This window comes from Tyto alba, unplaced genomic scaffold (assembly GCF_018691265.1).
Source record: "Tyto alba isolate M040663 unplaced genomic scaffold, T.alba_DEE_v4.0 Super-Scaffold_20000042, whole genome shotgun sequence".
NCBI lineage: Eukaryota > Metazoa > Chordata > Aves > Strigiformes > Tytonidae > Tyto > Tyto alba.
This window is the reverse complement of record NW_024881293.1, coordinates 15,628,810-15,645,703: the sequence shown is the minus strand read 5'-3', so window position 1 is coordinate 15,645,703 and position 16,894 is coordinate 15,628,810. Positions and strand designations below refer to the sequence as shown.

Here is a 16,894-nt window from a genome sequence, read left to right as displayed (position 1 = left end):
CTCGGCATACAAATCCTCTGCCCATCACTTCCTCAGCATGCCATCTGCACACCACCACACAGAACACCATTCTCCAGCATTCGGGCCTTGAACTGGCTGCAAAACTGCCTCGGTGCTTCGACAACCGCCACTTCTCACCCCTTCCTTGGCCAGAAGTCTCAACTACAGAATCCTCACCCCCTGCTTGGCTTGAAGTTTCAACTACAGAATCACGTCTCTTTGATCATGCTCAAGACCTGCTCTCCTCGGACCTCACAGAACCAGATATGTTTATCAAGGGAAGTATCAAACGCTTTGAGACACTTGCAGCCTTCCCCACAGGAGGCCTGCATTGCTGACTGCACTTGAATCGCCCATTTGCTCCCAAGATGTTCCCTCATGGATCCAACTGGTTCCACTGACTGTTAACTATTAGTGGTACTGCTCCAGCATCCAGCAACCATTAGCTCAAGTGTATCAGATTATATTTATGAGACAAATTTCCATCACAGGCTAAGGTCATTTTTTTTGCACCTACATAAACTCAGAGCATCCAGCGTCCTTCTGTAGCAAGGACTTTCTCTAGCTGCACAAAGAACCAAGTCCTCTTCACCTTTTGTATACTATCCCCCAATTCTTGTCCTGTAAAGGACAAGGTTTTTTCCACACTCCCCCAGATTTACAGACCTCCATCATAGCCTCAGTCACCTCCTTCACGAGCATGAGACCTAGCCTATCCAGTCATACCTTAGACAGAAACACATCCACCTTTCTGATCACTTTCACTACCCCTCCCTCTGCCACTTACATTTCTAGAACATCCTTCTAGAGCTGCAGAGACCAGAGCTATGATTTTCAAGATGCGGGCACACCAGGTATTTTTGCAGTAACTGTGTTCTCTTCATTGCTTTCCTAAATCTTAGCATCTTATTTGCTTTTTGGTCACTGCTGCATGTAACTGTCACATGCCCAAGATCTCCTTCCTCCAAATCCACAAGCACATATGTAAATCCCAGACTGCTGTTCTTCCTCTACATCACTGCACATTGAACTGCAGCCATTATTTTAGCCTGCAGTCATTTCCAATAACATTTAGTTCCCTAAACTCAGGCATCTAGTGCCATTTTAGGTCCAAGGGCATTCCAGCTGGCATCTGAAGGCACAGGTTACCTAGAAGTCCTGTGCCACATCTGCCAGCCTCATAAACGAGGATGTTGGGCTCCCTGGGAAACCTCAAATGGCTTTAGACACAAAAGTTCACTATTCTTAGCAATTTAGTACATCTCTTCAATGTTCGCCATTCATCAAGATCATTTAGGAATAAAATGCTGGACAGCAGAGGCCCGGTGCAGGGCTGCCCTCCCTGGACCATGAAAACAAGCCATGCACTAGTATCTCACTTCTTTCTCACTTTCCAGCCAGCCTTTTCTTTCACACAACCTTACATCCATTCTCTTACATCCATAGTTTCACAGATTTGGGGATGGGAGAGAAGGTGAGAAAGGAGCATCTTTATTTCAAAGACTCTACTGCATGGCCTCTTGAAATCCAGGTGAGCTATACCAGATATCACCTTTTCCCACATATTGCTGATAGTACAAAAGCCACACTGATCCAATCTCACAGTTCATACTCCACTGCTATTCTGACTTTGAAAAAGAATGCCTGGCTGCAAAAGTTTGTGGGATTATAACACAACAGTCAGAACAAGCAATTTGCAATCTTCAAAAGCAGTAGTGCTACTTCCATTAGTTTGCACAACCAGACAAAACAGAAAGCAAGAGCAAGACATAGAAACAGTGCAAGGAAAAGGAGCATACTGGGGAAAAACACTGGTGGGACATTAAGAGAGAAGAGCCCACAAGAAAGTGCACATCAGCTCACTAAAGGAAAAGCAAGACTCCTCTCCTGGTGAACCATAGATGATCTCTACCACTTTCAACTCAGTGTTTATCACATTTCATCCCAGCTGGACTTTTTAATCATATTTAGGGCTGTGAAGCAATGTACACCCACTGCACCCATGCCCTTCTCTCTGCCAAACAACACTGGTGAACCACTGACCTTTGCTCTCTCCTCATTTTCACGTGCCTTTTATTTAGGGGCCTTCTTCAGCTGGGACAATCCCTGCAACAGGAGTCTAGAGAGGTGGTAGAAACTCCGTCCTCAGAGATATCAAAAACTGCATCAGACAAGGCTCTGTGCAGTCTGGGCCATCTTTGAAGTTAGCCTTGCTCTGAAAGGAGGCTGGACCAGATGTCCTCCAGAATTCCCTTCCAATCTGAATTATCTGATGATTCTGTAACCTTTACTGCCATAAAGCTCAGTGCTGTATCAGAACAACAGAATTACAGTCTGCTCACACAACCTTAGTGACAGACCAAGAAAACTCCAAGCCTCCAGTGCTCTCATACATCTGTTGTTTCCTAAGAAAAGCATCTGTAAGGTATTTCATCTGTTCTCTTCCTGTTCAAGAAGTTTCATATTTCCAGCACATTAATATAACCTTGGCTAGCAACAAACAATCCAGAAGGAAAAAATTTGCTGACAGTGTGAGAAAAAAAAAAATTCTTATCAGACTCCATTTTCCTTCCTTCCTATTCGGAGGGGGAGGGAGCCTGGTCACACTCCCACATAATACACCCTCAAACACAGTTTTCCAGCAGGCTGCATCAGTAATTTACCATTCCAGTACCATCATGCTGCTCCTGGCTTTGCTTTGCTAAATGCTGGTGACAAGGAAGAGACTGAAACCCACCACCACCAAAATGAACAAACTGGTGTCCCACAAAAACGTGGTTTTTTTTAACTTGTAATCCCAGGCAGTTTCCCCACCCAACTTTCACACCTCCACAAATTTTAAGGGGTTGCACAACTTCTCACCCAGCCTACCTGTTGTCAGAGAGCAAGCTCAATTCCCCTTGCATTTTTATTTACCTGCTCTAGGTTTGCTGCATATAGCAATTACATTTGCCTCCATTCTCATCTAGCTTTTCTGCTTTCCTCCCCCACATTTGCACTCACCACTTTCACACCTCATCAACATTTGGCCAAATTAATTGAAACTAATAACAGCTGTTCAGACAGGATTTGAACACAAAATGTGACTAGTCTCACTGGCTGGACTGAACAATGCTGCCAAGTGTCCTCTGCTCTGGAAGTGGCTCAAAATACATGGTAAGCCCCATCAGGAAGAGTCTGAGCAAGTGAAGCTGCCACACATCCCCTCTAGCAAGAGCTGGACACTGCAGTTCCTGCAACACAAACACCCTCCTCTCCCTGGGGCTCCAAACTGCCGCCCTGCCTCTACTCCAGGACCGTCATGGAACAGGGGCTCTGCTCCACTTTCAGCTCCTAATCATGTCCATGAACATCAGGCTGCTCTTGCTAGCGTGGTGTCTCACCTCCACTGCTGCTCAGCGCGGACTTGGCAGAGGCACATGGCAAGAGGCCGGCTGCTTCCATCTCACGCTGGAGCAGCTGCAGGCCTGGGGGATTCTGATGGACACGTGAGTCCCAACCCACCAGCACACGCAACCGGCATGAGCCCCTGGGAAGCATCTGGCTAACGAGGATTTGCACTCAATATTAGCGCCCTGGCAAACTCCTTCACAAACAAGACTTCGGTGACTCCCTCTATGCCCCGACTCACAAAAAAAAAGTAGGAAAAAAGCCCAGACGCAGCCATCCCAAGCCCTACCTCTGCGCACCCAGCGCCTTGATCACTGTTGAGAGGAGCCGTCCGTCCTTGGCGGTGACCTGTGTGACGTACTGAGGGCGGCCGATGTCAGAGTCCTCCACCGACTTGGAGAGCGCGGCGCTTCCCGGGCAGTCGCAGAGGGAGCCGGGGAGGTGGCAGCAGTCGCCCGTCGTCATGGCAGCTCCAGGCCCCTCTGCCCCGGGGACCTGCACTGATGGCACTGAAACCTGCGGGAATGGCACCACGGTGAGAGCCTGGTACCCTGGAACACCCAGCTGGGGCGCAGGGCCCCCCTCGCCACACTCCTCCAGCCCCACCTGGGCTGGCAGCACCCCAAGGCCCCAACAATCGTGGGCTTTGCTAGTGTTCTGTTCCCTTTAATAGGCTTTGTGAGGCTGCCTCACCATCAAATTAAGGCTTCTAGTGTCCTACTTACATAATTTAGTGTCAGAATTGCAAATCTGCCTTTCCCAGGGAGAATTCCTGGTACCCACCCTTTTATCTGATGAAGCCCTTCAAACCAAACATGCCAACACAGAGGTGAGGAAGGCAACCAGAAACACTACAGGCCCATGTCATTCTGGCTACAGCCGTCATCAAAAACTTATGTTCATATCCTCTGTAGAGGTTGCAAACTTTCACCTGAACACGGCACTTAAACCATTTTGCTTAGCCCCGTTGAGGGAGGCCCTTCTCAGCTGCATTCAGGTGCTTTCTGAGCCCTTTAAAGCCCATCCACCAAACTCAAAAGGCTTATACCCCCCACCCCATCTTTGATTTTACATTTTTTTATTTCTTTACAGAAATGCACATGCTTCCGTTTCCACATTCCATGTGGTACGTCCCAACAGTGAATGTGCAGGTATTAACCACCCTAAAGCACTAAAATCCTCCCAGAGCTCTACAGAAAGGGCAGCAGGCCAGTTTTCCTCCTTTCCCTTTCAACTGTTCAGACCAATCATGATTCTTCTAACAGCCACATGCAAACAGCAAAACACATCATCATATTTTCAGCACCTCTGCAATTTACTCAGCAAAGAGAACACAAGGAACAAGCAGTAAATGTGCAAGAATCAGGGAGAAGGTACAGAAAAAAAGCCCAACATGACAAACCAGGAGCTGGCTCAGAGAAGCCACATACAGATGGGAGAGATCTCTGCCTTTGAGGCAAGGCAGCAGCTCACCCAAGCTGCCAGCAACAGCCGTGTTCCTCCCTGGCAGGGGTTATCTCAATCCCAAAACCAGCCATGCTTTGCAAATTCAAAAAAATCCCATTTTCTCCCATCTCCTTTAGCCTGGTCCCTAAGAGACAGCTGTGCAGAAATAAGGAGCTAGGGTTACAATTAGTCACAAGCTGAACACAAGCCAACAACATCGTACTGCTGGTAAAGACCAAAATCCTTGTGTCTGTAAACAGGACTGCCTTATGTAAGGCATGCACAGTAATCCCTGTGCACCAGTACTGCTGGGATCATAGCTGGAACGGTGTCTCATCCTGGTGGCTGGATTTCAAGAGACAAATAGACCCATAGAAGAAGTTCAACTGAAAGCAATGAAAAGGTTAAAAGCAAAAAAACCCCACAAACAAAAATAACTCCAACCCCAAAACTTAGCAAAGAAGAAATATAAGAAGAATTAGGCTTGTTTAATTTAGGGAAAGTGTGGGGGGGAAATCTTCAATCTCCATCTCCTGGAGGTAGAAGCAGGCAAACAAACCTTCACCATTCCACCCAAATAAATGCTTTTTTGTTTTGAGATCTCTGCACAACAGAAGTCAAACGTTCCCATGAAACTGCAGTTTCATCAGGTTCAGCTAAGCCTAAATCAAACTAAAATAGCTAAAGAAAATAAGGGCTTGTTCCTGGTTGGAGGCTTGGCCAGACTACAGAGGAAGAAAACAAAAAGCACAAGTGTTCTTTCATGTCTTAGAAATTAAGCAACTCTTACACAACCAAGGGCTTCATCTGTCAGGACGGGTCCCTTCATGGTGAACGTGTTCAAGAGGGAAAGAACACTTTACTGGTTTCTGACCACTAGACACCAATTTTGGTAGCATCCCCTCAAGTTATAGAATATTTTCTAATTTCTAGTACAAAAGTTTCTAATATCTTTATTAAAGCTCCTCAATAGCTATCTGTAACCCTTCCTCTGCATCTGAACAGGAATAGGCTTGAGCTTGCAGGCAGGCAACTTAAGAATGAACTTATCAGACTCAGCATTGCCTTGACTCAGCTTCTCTTTCCACCTGTGCAAACAGCACACAGGGTTAGAGACACTTTTCTTATTGCTCTCCTTTTTTTTTTTAAAAAAAAAAAAAAAGCTACAAGCTCCCTAACTTTAAGGAGCAAAAGGTAAGATGATAAATGCTGGTGGAATGACTTAAGTCAGCTGTTTTGCAAGTTAAGGAGTTCTTTCAATTGTAAAAGCCTCTTACTGAACCAGAGATGAGAAGATATATGCTTTTAATAAAAAGGTCGGTTCCATTTTTTCAGCCAAAATATTGTTTAAGTCCAGAGGAAAAAGGTCCATTTTGCATATTGTAATAAAACTGCCCTCACTCCCTGTGTCCTGAGAGTATTTATACTGAGGCTCTTTGTCCTCCACATCTGATAGATACAGGCAGCACCGTGTCCCTGCCCTGGCAGCCCTATTCAGGGCTGAAAGGGAATCACCACCCTTCTGTCCATCAGGAAACGTGCGGTTTTCTATTACAAGTTATTTGGCATTTGCTTGTCGGGGTCCATCCCAGGGTGGAACCTGAAGTCACTGCGCTTTAATATCTGACTCACACCATTCAGCAAATACAAAGGAAAAGCAGCAAGATTTTCGTGGATATAGTTAGTGAGGAAGTAGCTGAAATCCAAAGATAACATCTACAGTGCACTCCCGTTCCAATTTCATACCCAGCTTAACATGAACCATGGTGTACAACCAAGCCAGTCCCTTTCCTGGCTCCCTAAAGGCTCAGCTCATCAGCATGAAGTCTGCTCCACAACTGTCAACAGCTCATCAAACCCAAACCCAATGTTACAGCAGAAATATCACAAACTCGGAGTCAGAATCAAGACCCAAACAGCTGGTTTGAACCACACACTGTTTTTTTTTCTGGGCAGCTGTGATTTCTGAGTCCATTCCTTGGGGATATATTTCTTGTTCTCATTAAAAAAAAAAAAAAAAAAGTCTCTGAGACATTGGGTTTACTATCAGTATCTCCTCTGCTGCCACAGTTAGACATGAGCAAATAAATCCGAAGTCTCTTCTCAGCAACGTTTTGTATCCTCAGCTTCTGAGCGGATGCAGGATGTAAGGGGCTGAGTTTGTAGAGATTATTCAAATTGAATTAAAACAAACCCTGTTTGTGGAAAGTTGGCTCAGAAGAGCGAGTTATGCACTATGACTCCAAAACACGTGCAGTGAGATGAGCCAGTTCCTCAAAGCTAGTGCTTCTTTGCTGCTCCAAGGCACAGACCACAGTGCTGGTGCAGTGTCCTGCCTGATACAGGGCTTATGCAAAACATGCCAGCAAAATATCCCCCCTTGTCAGTCTTCACGCATTGCAATGAGATACATGATCCAGTTTATAACATCCAAAGGGCAACAGAGGTTTCAAAACTCCCTCACATGACTGAACAGCTCAAGACTTCAGAGATCAGGCTGGACCACTGCTCTCCATCCAGAAGACATGCCCAGCAGGCACAGGCAGAAGACAAGGAGGTAAAGGGTCCCCCAGCTGTGTTCTGTACATTTAGACTTTGCAGCCAGATAAGACAGTTATTCCTCCCAGACAGGGAAACCATAGCAGGCCAGATGAATACCTTGATCAAAGCCACAAAGAGAAAAGCCACAGTCAAGATGAGAAAGACAGCAACAGGAAAGGCTAAGGCCAAATGATCACAGTAAAGGGGAATTGTTAAGTGCAGGTCACGGCTTCTGTGGGCTGCCTGTGGCCGGTCTACATGACATCTCAACTGGTGTAAACCCCTGGAGCAATTCTGAGGCTTTGACAGGATCCAGAGCAAACTGGAACTAGAACCAGCTCCACCTTCTTCGGGTGCAGCTCATACGCACCAGCTTTACAGATTAGCTTCCCTGGAACATCTCCACCAAGAAAAAAACCCACCTCCTGGCAAGGCTGCCAGCAGCTAAGTCTGTTCCTCTCACCCAGCAACCCATTTCCCTGATTACCGTAACCACAACCTGGCACTCCACTACCATGCTGCCAGGAGATAACCAAGTTGTGTAGCCAGCATAACCCACCCATCTGCACATAAGTACCTTTTTTTTTTTAAATTTAGTTAGTTATGCACTTACTGTGTGCAGCTCGCCAAAGCTCTGACTGCAGCTCGTATAAGCTGACATTGAACCCCCAGGAGCAAGCCTACTCAGGCCTGCTTTCCAAACCCATTTTAGCTAACTTGGGTATGCAGACACTGAGTTTTCAAATCATATGATCCTGCAAATGTCATCAGTGAACTGAAGGTTTTCAGTTGCTAAAGGGCATTTTGAAACATCAATGTCTTCCTTTTCACCATGAAAACTGGATTTCCAAAATCCAGGGGCCTTAAGACCATCTGAATACAAGCTTCTTGAGGGAGACAAGTACAAAGAATTACTTCCTTCACATCTAAGCACCTACCCCCACACACCCTGTCTCATCCAGCTAACACATCTTTCCATGGCCCAAATCCAATCCCAGGCCCACAACATGTCTTTCAGCACCCAGCTCTGCCTGCTGCAGGTGGCCGAAGTGCCTATATATAGCTATGTATAGCTGTAGCCCCCGTGCTCTGGGCGATTGGGAGGGTAACCCCTCCTACACATCACAGAGGGCAAGCTCTAGCCTCCAGACCCTTGCACCCACAGTGACTACACACCCTCAGATCCTGCCACCAAAGATGAGTGGCCTAAAGTGCTCCCTGTTACTGTTAAAAGGTTGCAAAAGTGCTTTAATCTAAAGAAAAAAAAAGGCAAAAAACAAAAACCAACCCAAGAACTAGTCCTAAACAAACAAATCTGAAAATCAAAGCAGTTTAAACATACTCTCTATTGCGGGTTGAAGACCACAGTATTATTTCGTTATTTAAAAAAAGTACATGATCTTGTACATCAATTATCTGACTCTCAAAAGTTACCCTGCAGGTCTGCTGCATAACACTCTAAAAGTATCCGAAAAGGTAGCAACAGAGCTGCCCACGCTTGATCCATCAGCTGAAGACAGTTCTAAAGCTTCACAAGACGTGCCCTCAGACACAGATGGGGCAATTCATCTGTGAGACCTCACCACAACTCGCATCGCCCAGGACCTGGGAAGAAATCTCATGAGTCATATGCTCATAAGTCATCTGAATGCAACAGTCCTACAAGTCAGGGTGCAACCAGCTCTGTCTAGTGAGAAAAGTAACACAGCATTTTATGACATATACCCTAACACTTTTAAAGCACAACAGCTTTGAAAGCATTTTAAAATTTGGTAGATAACACACAGGAAAGCATTTCGCTCCCCAGGAGCTTCTCAATTTCCTGCCCTGCCTGCAACATTTGGTTGACAGTTGCAGCTAAAGGAGGTGCTGTAAAAACTTCAGCATTAACTTGCTCTTCAGAAAGTGCCAGTGGAGCAATGCTGTGAATCAGACAGTCATGGGACTTACCTGACTCTAGGCTCAAAACAAAACAAACCCCAAAAAGCAAGAAAAAAAAATAATAATCAAGGGACAACATCCTGCAAACCTGTGAACCTTCTAATAAAGCTTCACACCAGAAACCTCCTCCTATACCTTCAACAGCAAAACACACAGTGTGAGATACTGCGAAACACCACGGCTGTCCACAGAGGCTCACCTACCTCATCCCTAGGGCTGAATTTCAAATGTTCGTAAGATACTCTGAGTTCGACCATGTAACACCCAGGAAGAGGTTAGATGCAGCCTTTTTGGACTCCTATTTTTGTCATATTTGTACATTATCTATCACTGCCAGGGACGCAACTCAGCTGCCTCTCAACTATCCCAACAGCACAACTCAGCAGCAGTGAAACAGTAACACAAGCCTTCACTTACCAGGCTCCAGCTGAGGACAAATGATCAAAACTTCTCTATACCAAGCCACTATTTAGGCATATTCTAGAAGCAATCTGAAGTCTTGATTATTTAGACTACAGTTTGGTAGCAAATGACTTTGTTTTCTAGACACAGATGAAGAGACAATCCTCCACAAAATGTGCTTTATTATTTTTTTTTTCTGAACAGACACATTGCCAGGATCTGACTTCTCTTCCCTGTTGGTAAAAAAAATATTGCAGTGAGCCTTCGTGATCAATATACTGTTGTTTTCCAGTCTGCATCCACACTCATCCCACCTCTTCAAAACTTTCAGCTTGTTTGATCAACCCTAGAGCAGCTACACTTCATCACCCTGTCTTGCAGCACTGGCAAACTAGCAACAGGCAAAGACAAAACCCATGTGGCACACACCCTGCAGTTCTCAGTGGGCTCCCACTGGGAGTGAACCTTAATCTTCAAACCCGGCCATAGGGATGGGCCTTGCGTGACCACAAGCAGAGCTGCAACACAGCAGGGCTCCCATTACCCCAGATTTCAGGGTACCTATCATGTTGTTCTCCCCTTTATTGTTCAAACTTTTTTTTAGAAGAGTGATGATTATAACAATGTTACTCAATATTCAAAAAGAAGCAAAAGGTTCAAGTTTACACGTTGAGAAAAAGATCAGTATAAAAATGAGAAGCCTAAAGGATGATTTTTTTCTTTCTGTAAGCTGTACTTGGGAAAGAGCAAGACATGAGTTACAGCTGGAGTGACCAAATGAACAAAGTTATCTCAGATCTTCTGAGACTTGTTATCTTCCACAAGACCGTATGAAAGGAAAGTTTACTGCACTTTAATTACCAACATCTGGTAAAACAAATTGCAACATTAGGAGAAAATTCTTTGCAGAGGGTATCTCCAATCAAAAATCAGTCATTCAGCCATTTTAATAACAAGTTTCATAAGGAAACAACTGAAAACCAGCTGGGACATGAGAAACACCTGCTGCTCCTCTGAATATTCAAAAGACATGAGCTTTTAGAGGTGAACAGCAGCACAATTCACTACATGATGCAAGTATATAGACCCTGTCTCTACCTCCCTCTGCATTTGGTTAGTCTTTCTTCAGGGAAAGAGAGATGCATTAGTAAGACTTGGAAGCTTTTATTGAAATCATGAAGCAGGGTGAAAAAAAATTGGTTACCATGCCCACAGAGCAATGATTGCAGAATTGCTGCCCATCAGTGGGGAAAACAACCATCCCACCACCTGCAAGCACGTCCTTGCCCTGCTCCCACCTAGCAGCCCTGCCTCCTGAAGGCACTAGAGCCATGTGGTCTCTCATTTCTCTTTGCACCCATGGGATGTACCAAAGTAACAGCAGCAACAACGCAAGAATACTACTGCTTCCTGGCCCCATCACTTCAGAGAACTCCCCTTTAAAGAGAGGCAGCATCTGCAGCAGTCGTGAAGCTCAAGGGCTCCCCAGTCCTAAGCAGTCACTTGCCAGGCAGTTTCAGTTTATTCAGAACAAAGAGATTATCCAGCTCTGGATAATACATCAGGAAAAAAACAAACAAAAAACCCCAAACCAAACAACTTCAGTGTAGCAGTAATGCATGCACCAGATCATCACAGAAGCACCCACACAACGTTGGGCTGGTCAGTCCCTCACAGGGCATTACTCAGAAGGATGTCAAACATTATTTCAGGATCAGGAATCTCATGCCAGGAAGAACATGCATTTTCCTCAGTGTTTTCCTCCTTGGTTTATAAAGCACCATTTACACTGTTATACAAATAATAACACTCTGCTTGGAGACATACTGGAGCTGGAACAAACTGCCTGCCAGCACGCAGCAGCCCTGCTTGCTCCAACCGCTCAGAGCAGCGCATGGCTGGCACGCAACCACCACTCAAAACCAGGCAGCACGCTGATCTTCAAACTGATACTTGATCTGGAATTTAATTTGCATATTTATCTTTTTCAACCTAGCTATTTCACTGTACAAATCTCTTTAGCACACTCAGTTTTCAAAGGGCTTTCCAGCAAAGGCACCACCACCACAGCCTTCTGCGTCTGAAGCTCCACAGCAGGCACCAGCTGAGAGCACCCTCCTTCTCCACGGTCAGCCAAAGAGGAGGACTAGCTGAACCTAAGTGATTTCACTCGTATCTCCCTTCTGCCCACTCCTTACCAGTACAAATTCCCTCCTCAATCCAGAAGTGAAGCTTCACAGTTGGTATTAGCGCTGCAAAATCCCAGTCTCTCTCTCAATTAAGTTTGCAATGTTTTGCTTAGACTGCATTTCTAGTTTTTCTGGAGACACAGGACTCGGCTGATTTGTCTACAGAGAAGTGCACAAAGAACTGGGAAGAAATAAAAGCTAAGAACAGTCCAGAATAGTAGTTTACATTTTCCCTTCCACCACTCTGAAATCTGAACCCAAACAGCTTTCAGCTGAAACAGGACTAAAACTCTCAAAACTTCAAACAAAGAAATTGGTGTTAAAGCCAAGAACGCAAGAGCTTGATGCATTTCCCTATTTGCAGAGAAGTGCTTTAGAAACCAGGTTTGATTTGGTTGTACTTACAGTTGCCAAGCCAGTACTGCTCCTTGCCCCTTGTTCCCTCTTTTTGGGAACAGCAAGAGAATGTTTCCCTCAGTCTATCACTGACTTCATGATAACTGATTAAAATTGCAAGAGCAGTTACAGCATGCCTGCCCTTGAGGTTAACCACACATAATCATCTCATGTTTTATCAGGCACTGAAGTTTAGTTAGAATTGCTACACAAAATCTGGAAGAAAACTTACAGATGCCTAGTTTGAACGAAAATGGGGACAAATCACAGATTCCAAACTGTAACACTGCTCGTCCTGGAGAAGTCCGGGGAAAGGAATGCATTTGCACAGCTGACAGGTAGGAAGAGCTGCAGGTCAGTCCAACTCCTGTGAGGCTGTTCACTTTACTAGAGGATACAAAGGGTTCAGTCCCTACCCCAAGACACTCTGGCAGTCCACGCCTTCAGGATCTTGCCGTTCTGCATTTTACCATCAGTGCTTAGAGCTCTCACAACCTGTAACCATCACAGCTATAGAGAGGCATATTCCACCACCGGGAAAGGTGGCCAAAACCATAAGAAACCCAGTAGCCACTCTTTGGCTTTTACACAGCAGGATAAACAGCCGAGTGCCCTCCCAAACACTCAGCAAGGAGGTAACCACCTCTCCCAGCAGAGCTGCATTTGTTGCTGCGATGCTGATGAGCCAGAGCCCACCTGGTGTAACTACAGCAAATACAGCATAAAGACAACAGAGTGAGCAGGACGGCATCCTCCCTGGGGAACAGCTCTGCTGCAGTCAGAGCAGGGACGAGAACAAGACCAGACCTGGAGCGCCTGCTATTCACATGCGCGACATTAAGCCACGAACCGTGCCTCAGCATAGATTAATCCATCGGTTTAGCACCAGAGAAAGCTGTTCTACACAAACTTCACAGGAATTGCTTGCTCTACCCTTCACACTGATATGCTGCTGTGCTCACTTCCTTCACGTAAAAGTGAACCACAGCTTTGTTTTTTCACATGGCTTGTCTTTTACATCACAGAGACTGCATGCCTGCTTCTTACTAACTTAGAAGTGGTTAGTCTGTTTTCAAGTGGACAAACTACTTTAAGTAAACAGAGATCATTTCTCTCTCATGGGAAGGCTCTGAGCTAGGAGCACACTCAAGATAACCAGAGCAAGACTTGGGGGCAGAAGAGACACACCAGTTATGAACTTTAATCTGGAGGGGGAAAACCAATAGTTTAGAAAACAGAAACTCTGAAGTCTCCAAATATCCAAAGCTGAGTCAAAGTCAAGTAGGGGAAAAATAAACTCATCCTGTAGTTTATAGTTCAGAATGCCTAATGCTTCCCTTCATCTTCTAAGAAAAGGTTCTGTGGTTTTTAGTGTAAAAAGCCAAGATATTTTAAACAATAGCAAAACAGACCCTAAACTGCACATTTTACCTTATATCTGTGCCTGCAGAACTACTACAAAGTCACATCCTGAGGACTCGCAGCAGCCCTCAGGACTAACAGAGTCTCAGAGCCTATATCCAGCCTCAATTTACCCAGCTTCTGATGGATGCATTTTGAGTTCCTTTCTGTTCAAGGAATCTATGCTAACTTTCTCCCAGGGAAACATCATGTCCTGCACTTGCTTGATTCAGGCCAGCATCGATAACCTAGAATGGGAAAGCCCCTCCTCCAGCATCTATTAAGTCAAGAGCTCTATGGGAAGATGTTTACAATCGGTACATTTGTAATACTGCTCATCTGCATGGTCTCCTTGGTGTTCAGCGTAGGGTGACCTCACTCTACAGCCTCAGTGCAATTCCACAGCAAAAAAAAAAAAAGGCAGTCAGACATCAGGAACAAGAAACAATAAGTTACAACACTTTTTTTCCTGTTTCCACTTAAAGACTAACAGTAGTGTTAATTAGCTAACCACAGACAGACAACCCAGGTTTTACAGCTAGTATTTAATGTCCATGGTATACACATTAAGCTCACACTCGGCTGTTTCCTGTGCCACCTGGTCCACTCCTGGTAAGGTTAAGGTGTCTTCACTGCTAGAGGCTGCCTGTAATGTTCCATAACACATGCCTGGGGGTAGTTAGACCTTGCATCCTCAACTGGAGTTATGAGATTCACTGTTATAGTGCATGCAAAGGGATTTTCCAGTCCCAGCTCCCGTCTCTTCAAGCCTCTGTTTCTGAAGAGGAACATACCATCACAGTTTCAAAAGCACCTGGAAAACCAGGGCTCTTCTAGCACTCCAAACACTCTCCCCTGCAGATGTCTCCATAATCCTTTGGAGAGGCAAAAAAGTACTCAAACTCCTAAACCTTGGAAAGACAAGGCTAACATCCAGCTGCTAAAAGGATTATTTTGCGCACATGTGAGCTTGGCAACTGAGCAGAGTTGTATGTCCCCAAGAGCAGGGTGGATAAAGGGGACTGGCCACAGCCATCAGACCTGACCTACCACAGCAGTATCACAGACATTCCTGACAAGAACCTGGAAAAAGGTTGAGAAAGTGCTAGAAACTGTATCAGAAGGGAGAGACAGAGAGATAAATGCTTGCTGGAAGGGGAGTGGAGCAAGAGAATGAGACTCCCAAGGAAAATGATGGCTGGTAACAGGGATTGTTGAGAGGGGGATACAAACATTCTCCTGATTATGAGCAAATAAAGGGCAGAAGGTGGGATGAGAAGCACATGCCCACTGACAGATCTTCATCATACACATATCAGGGCAGGACAGCCTCATCTCCAGACACCATGGCGACAGCACGTTGAATACAAACAAGTGTGATGAAAAGCCAGAGCAGCACTGGCTAACCCCAGCATTTCCAGTTAGTCATCATCAAGAGTAACTGGAGAAACACCCCACCTGTTTGCTTGTAAAATCTGAGCTCTGCACAACTTCCTTTAAGAGGACAAGACATACAAAAGCCTGAACTCTCACAGGGGCAGTAGCATCGTATAGTGCAGGTGTGCCAGCCCACATTTAGGTGAGCACCATTTCTGTGGGTGTAACAGCACAGGCAATTGCACGGATAAGCGAGAAGACTCAAAGACCATCAAACAACATTTCTGGTTTTGATCTTGATCTTCCCATCAGATAGAGTACATCCTCATATGACAAGAGCCAGTATTTGAGACCATGGGATACCTCCAATGTCACAATTGTCTTCCTGTACACAAGCCACAGGCTTGTCCCTTGGACAAATCCCATAAACGAGCAGTTTTGGCCTCTGTCACTAGCAGTTCAATTGTCTAAAGAAAACTGGTTTAAATGAGATAGAGAGATTTATAGATCCCACTTTAGGAAAAGTCAATCACAAACTCTAAGCTTATACCACAGAGGAAGACAGTTGGTGTTCCAACACACAACTGTAGCAAGTTCTTCAGTCTTCCTGTGATACTGAACTCGTTCTCTTGGGAAATCTCTGTAACATGCTCTACAAGATGGTGCATTCCCTGTCATGCCACAGAGCAGTCAGTAGGTCAAAAATATGCATTAGAACAGTAACACTCCAAAAGAGGAGAAAAAAACAGGCGTAGGTGTCCACCTGCAAAGAATTATTTTCCTAGTAACTACTTACACCATTGGAAATAAAGTCTGATGAACAGCTATAAGGCAATTGCTGCTCCAAACCCCCAGGCCTACCGCATTTTCCTCACAGGTTAAGTTCACACACAACACCCCCCGCTTTGGCACGCTGGGGGCGGATGCCAGCCCACCCCCGTCCTCCGTCGGGAAGAGCCGCAGGCCCGGGCCGCGGCTCTGCCCCCCGCCGGGGTCGGGGCACCGCACGGCCGGCCTGCGGGCCCGCTCGGGGCACAGCGCTCAGCCGGGCGCTCGCCATCAAAGCCCGGCAGCCGGAGGGGAGCTGGCTCGCACGGCTGCCCGGGGCCGGCGGGAGCGGGCAGGGGCCGCGCTGCTCCCGGGAGGGCGGCCAGGTCTGCCATCCCCCCGCGCCGCAGCGCCTCCCGCGGCACGGCCGGCTCCGGCCCCCGCGGACACCCCCGCGGCGGGGGACCCCCCGCAAAGCGGGGCTGGGGGACCAGAATGGCTGTCAGCCATCTCACACACCCCGCCCCCCCACACACACACCCGGGGAGGCCAGACCGCGGCCCGGCCGCCTCGGCCCGCCCGGGACGCGGCTCCCGTCACCGCAGCCCCGCACCGGCGGCGGGCAGGGCGCGGCCCCCGACCCGGAGCGGAGCGGCGGCCGCTGCCCCCGGCGCCCCGCGGGTCCCGCCCCGCCCCGCCCGGTACCTGCGGTCCCGGCGCCCGCGGCCCCTCAGCGCGGCGCGCGCCGCCCCAGCGCCGGCTCCTGCGGCCGCCGGGCACCGCCCCCTCCCGCCCCCCTGACGGCGCCGTCGCCGCCGCCCGCCAATCCCCGCGCCCCACTTGCGCTGACGTAAGCGCCAGCCCGCCCCCATGGGCTGTGCGCAACCCGGCCCGGCGTCGCGACGCGCTCACGCCGGCAACAGCCGCCGGCCAATAGCGAGCCGGCAGGACGGCCGCGCCCCGCCCCCAGCCCCGCCCCCGCCCCGGCGCGGGGCGTTACCGCTCCCGCGAGGGGCGTTACCGCCCCCCCCCCCCCGGGGCAC

General features: G+C 47.3%; 1 protein-coding gene across 4 annotated transcripts in view; it reads right to left on the bottom strand.

Annotated features, from left to right (window-relative positions):
- MARCHF2 (membrane associated ring-CH-type finger 2) overlaps positions 1-16,620 on the bottom strand; it is a 38,703-nt gene extending 22,083 nt beyond the window's left edge. For 3 of the 4 annotated variants that reach the window (XR_004408625.2, XR_004408624.2, XR_004408626.2), the window contains exon 1: positions 3,680-3,906. Coding sequence is in view for 1 of the 4 variants with exons in the window: in XM_042795063.1 (XP_042650997.1) it covers positions 3,680-3,855 (176 nt within the window). In the remaining 3 variants the exon portion in view is untranslated. Of the gene's footprint in view, positions 1-3,679; positions 3,907-16,556 lie in introns of those variants that run through there. The other variant, XM_042795063.1, reaches the window with a different exon arrangement.
- Between the last annotated feature and the right edge of the window lie 274 nt (positions 16,621-16,894).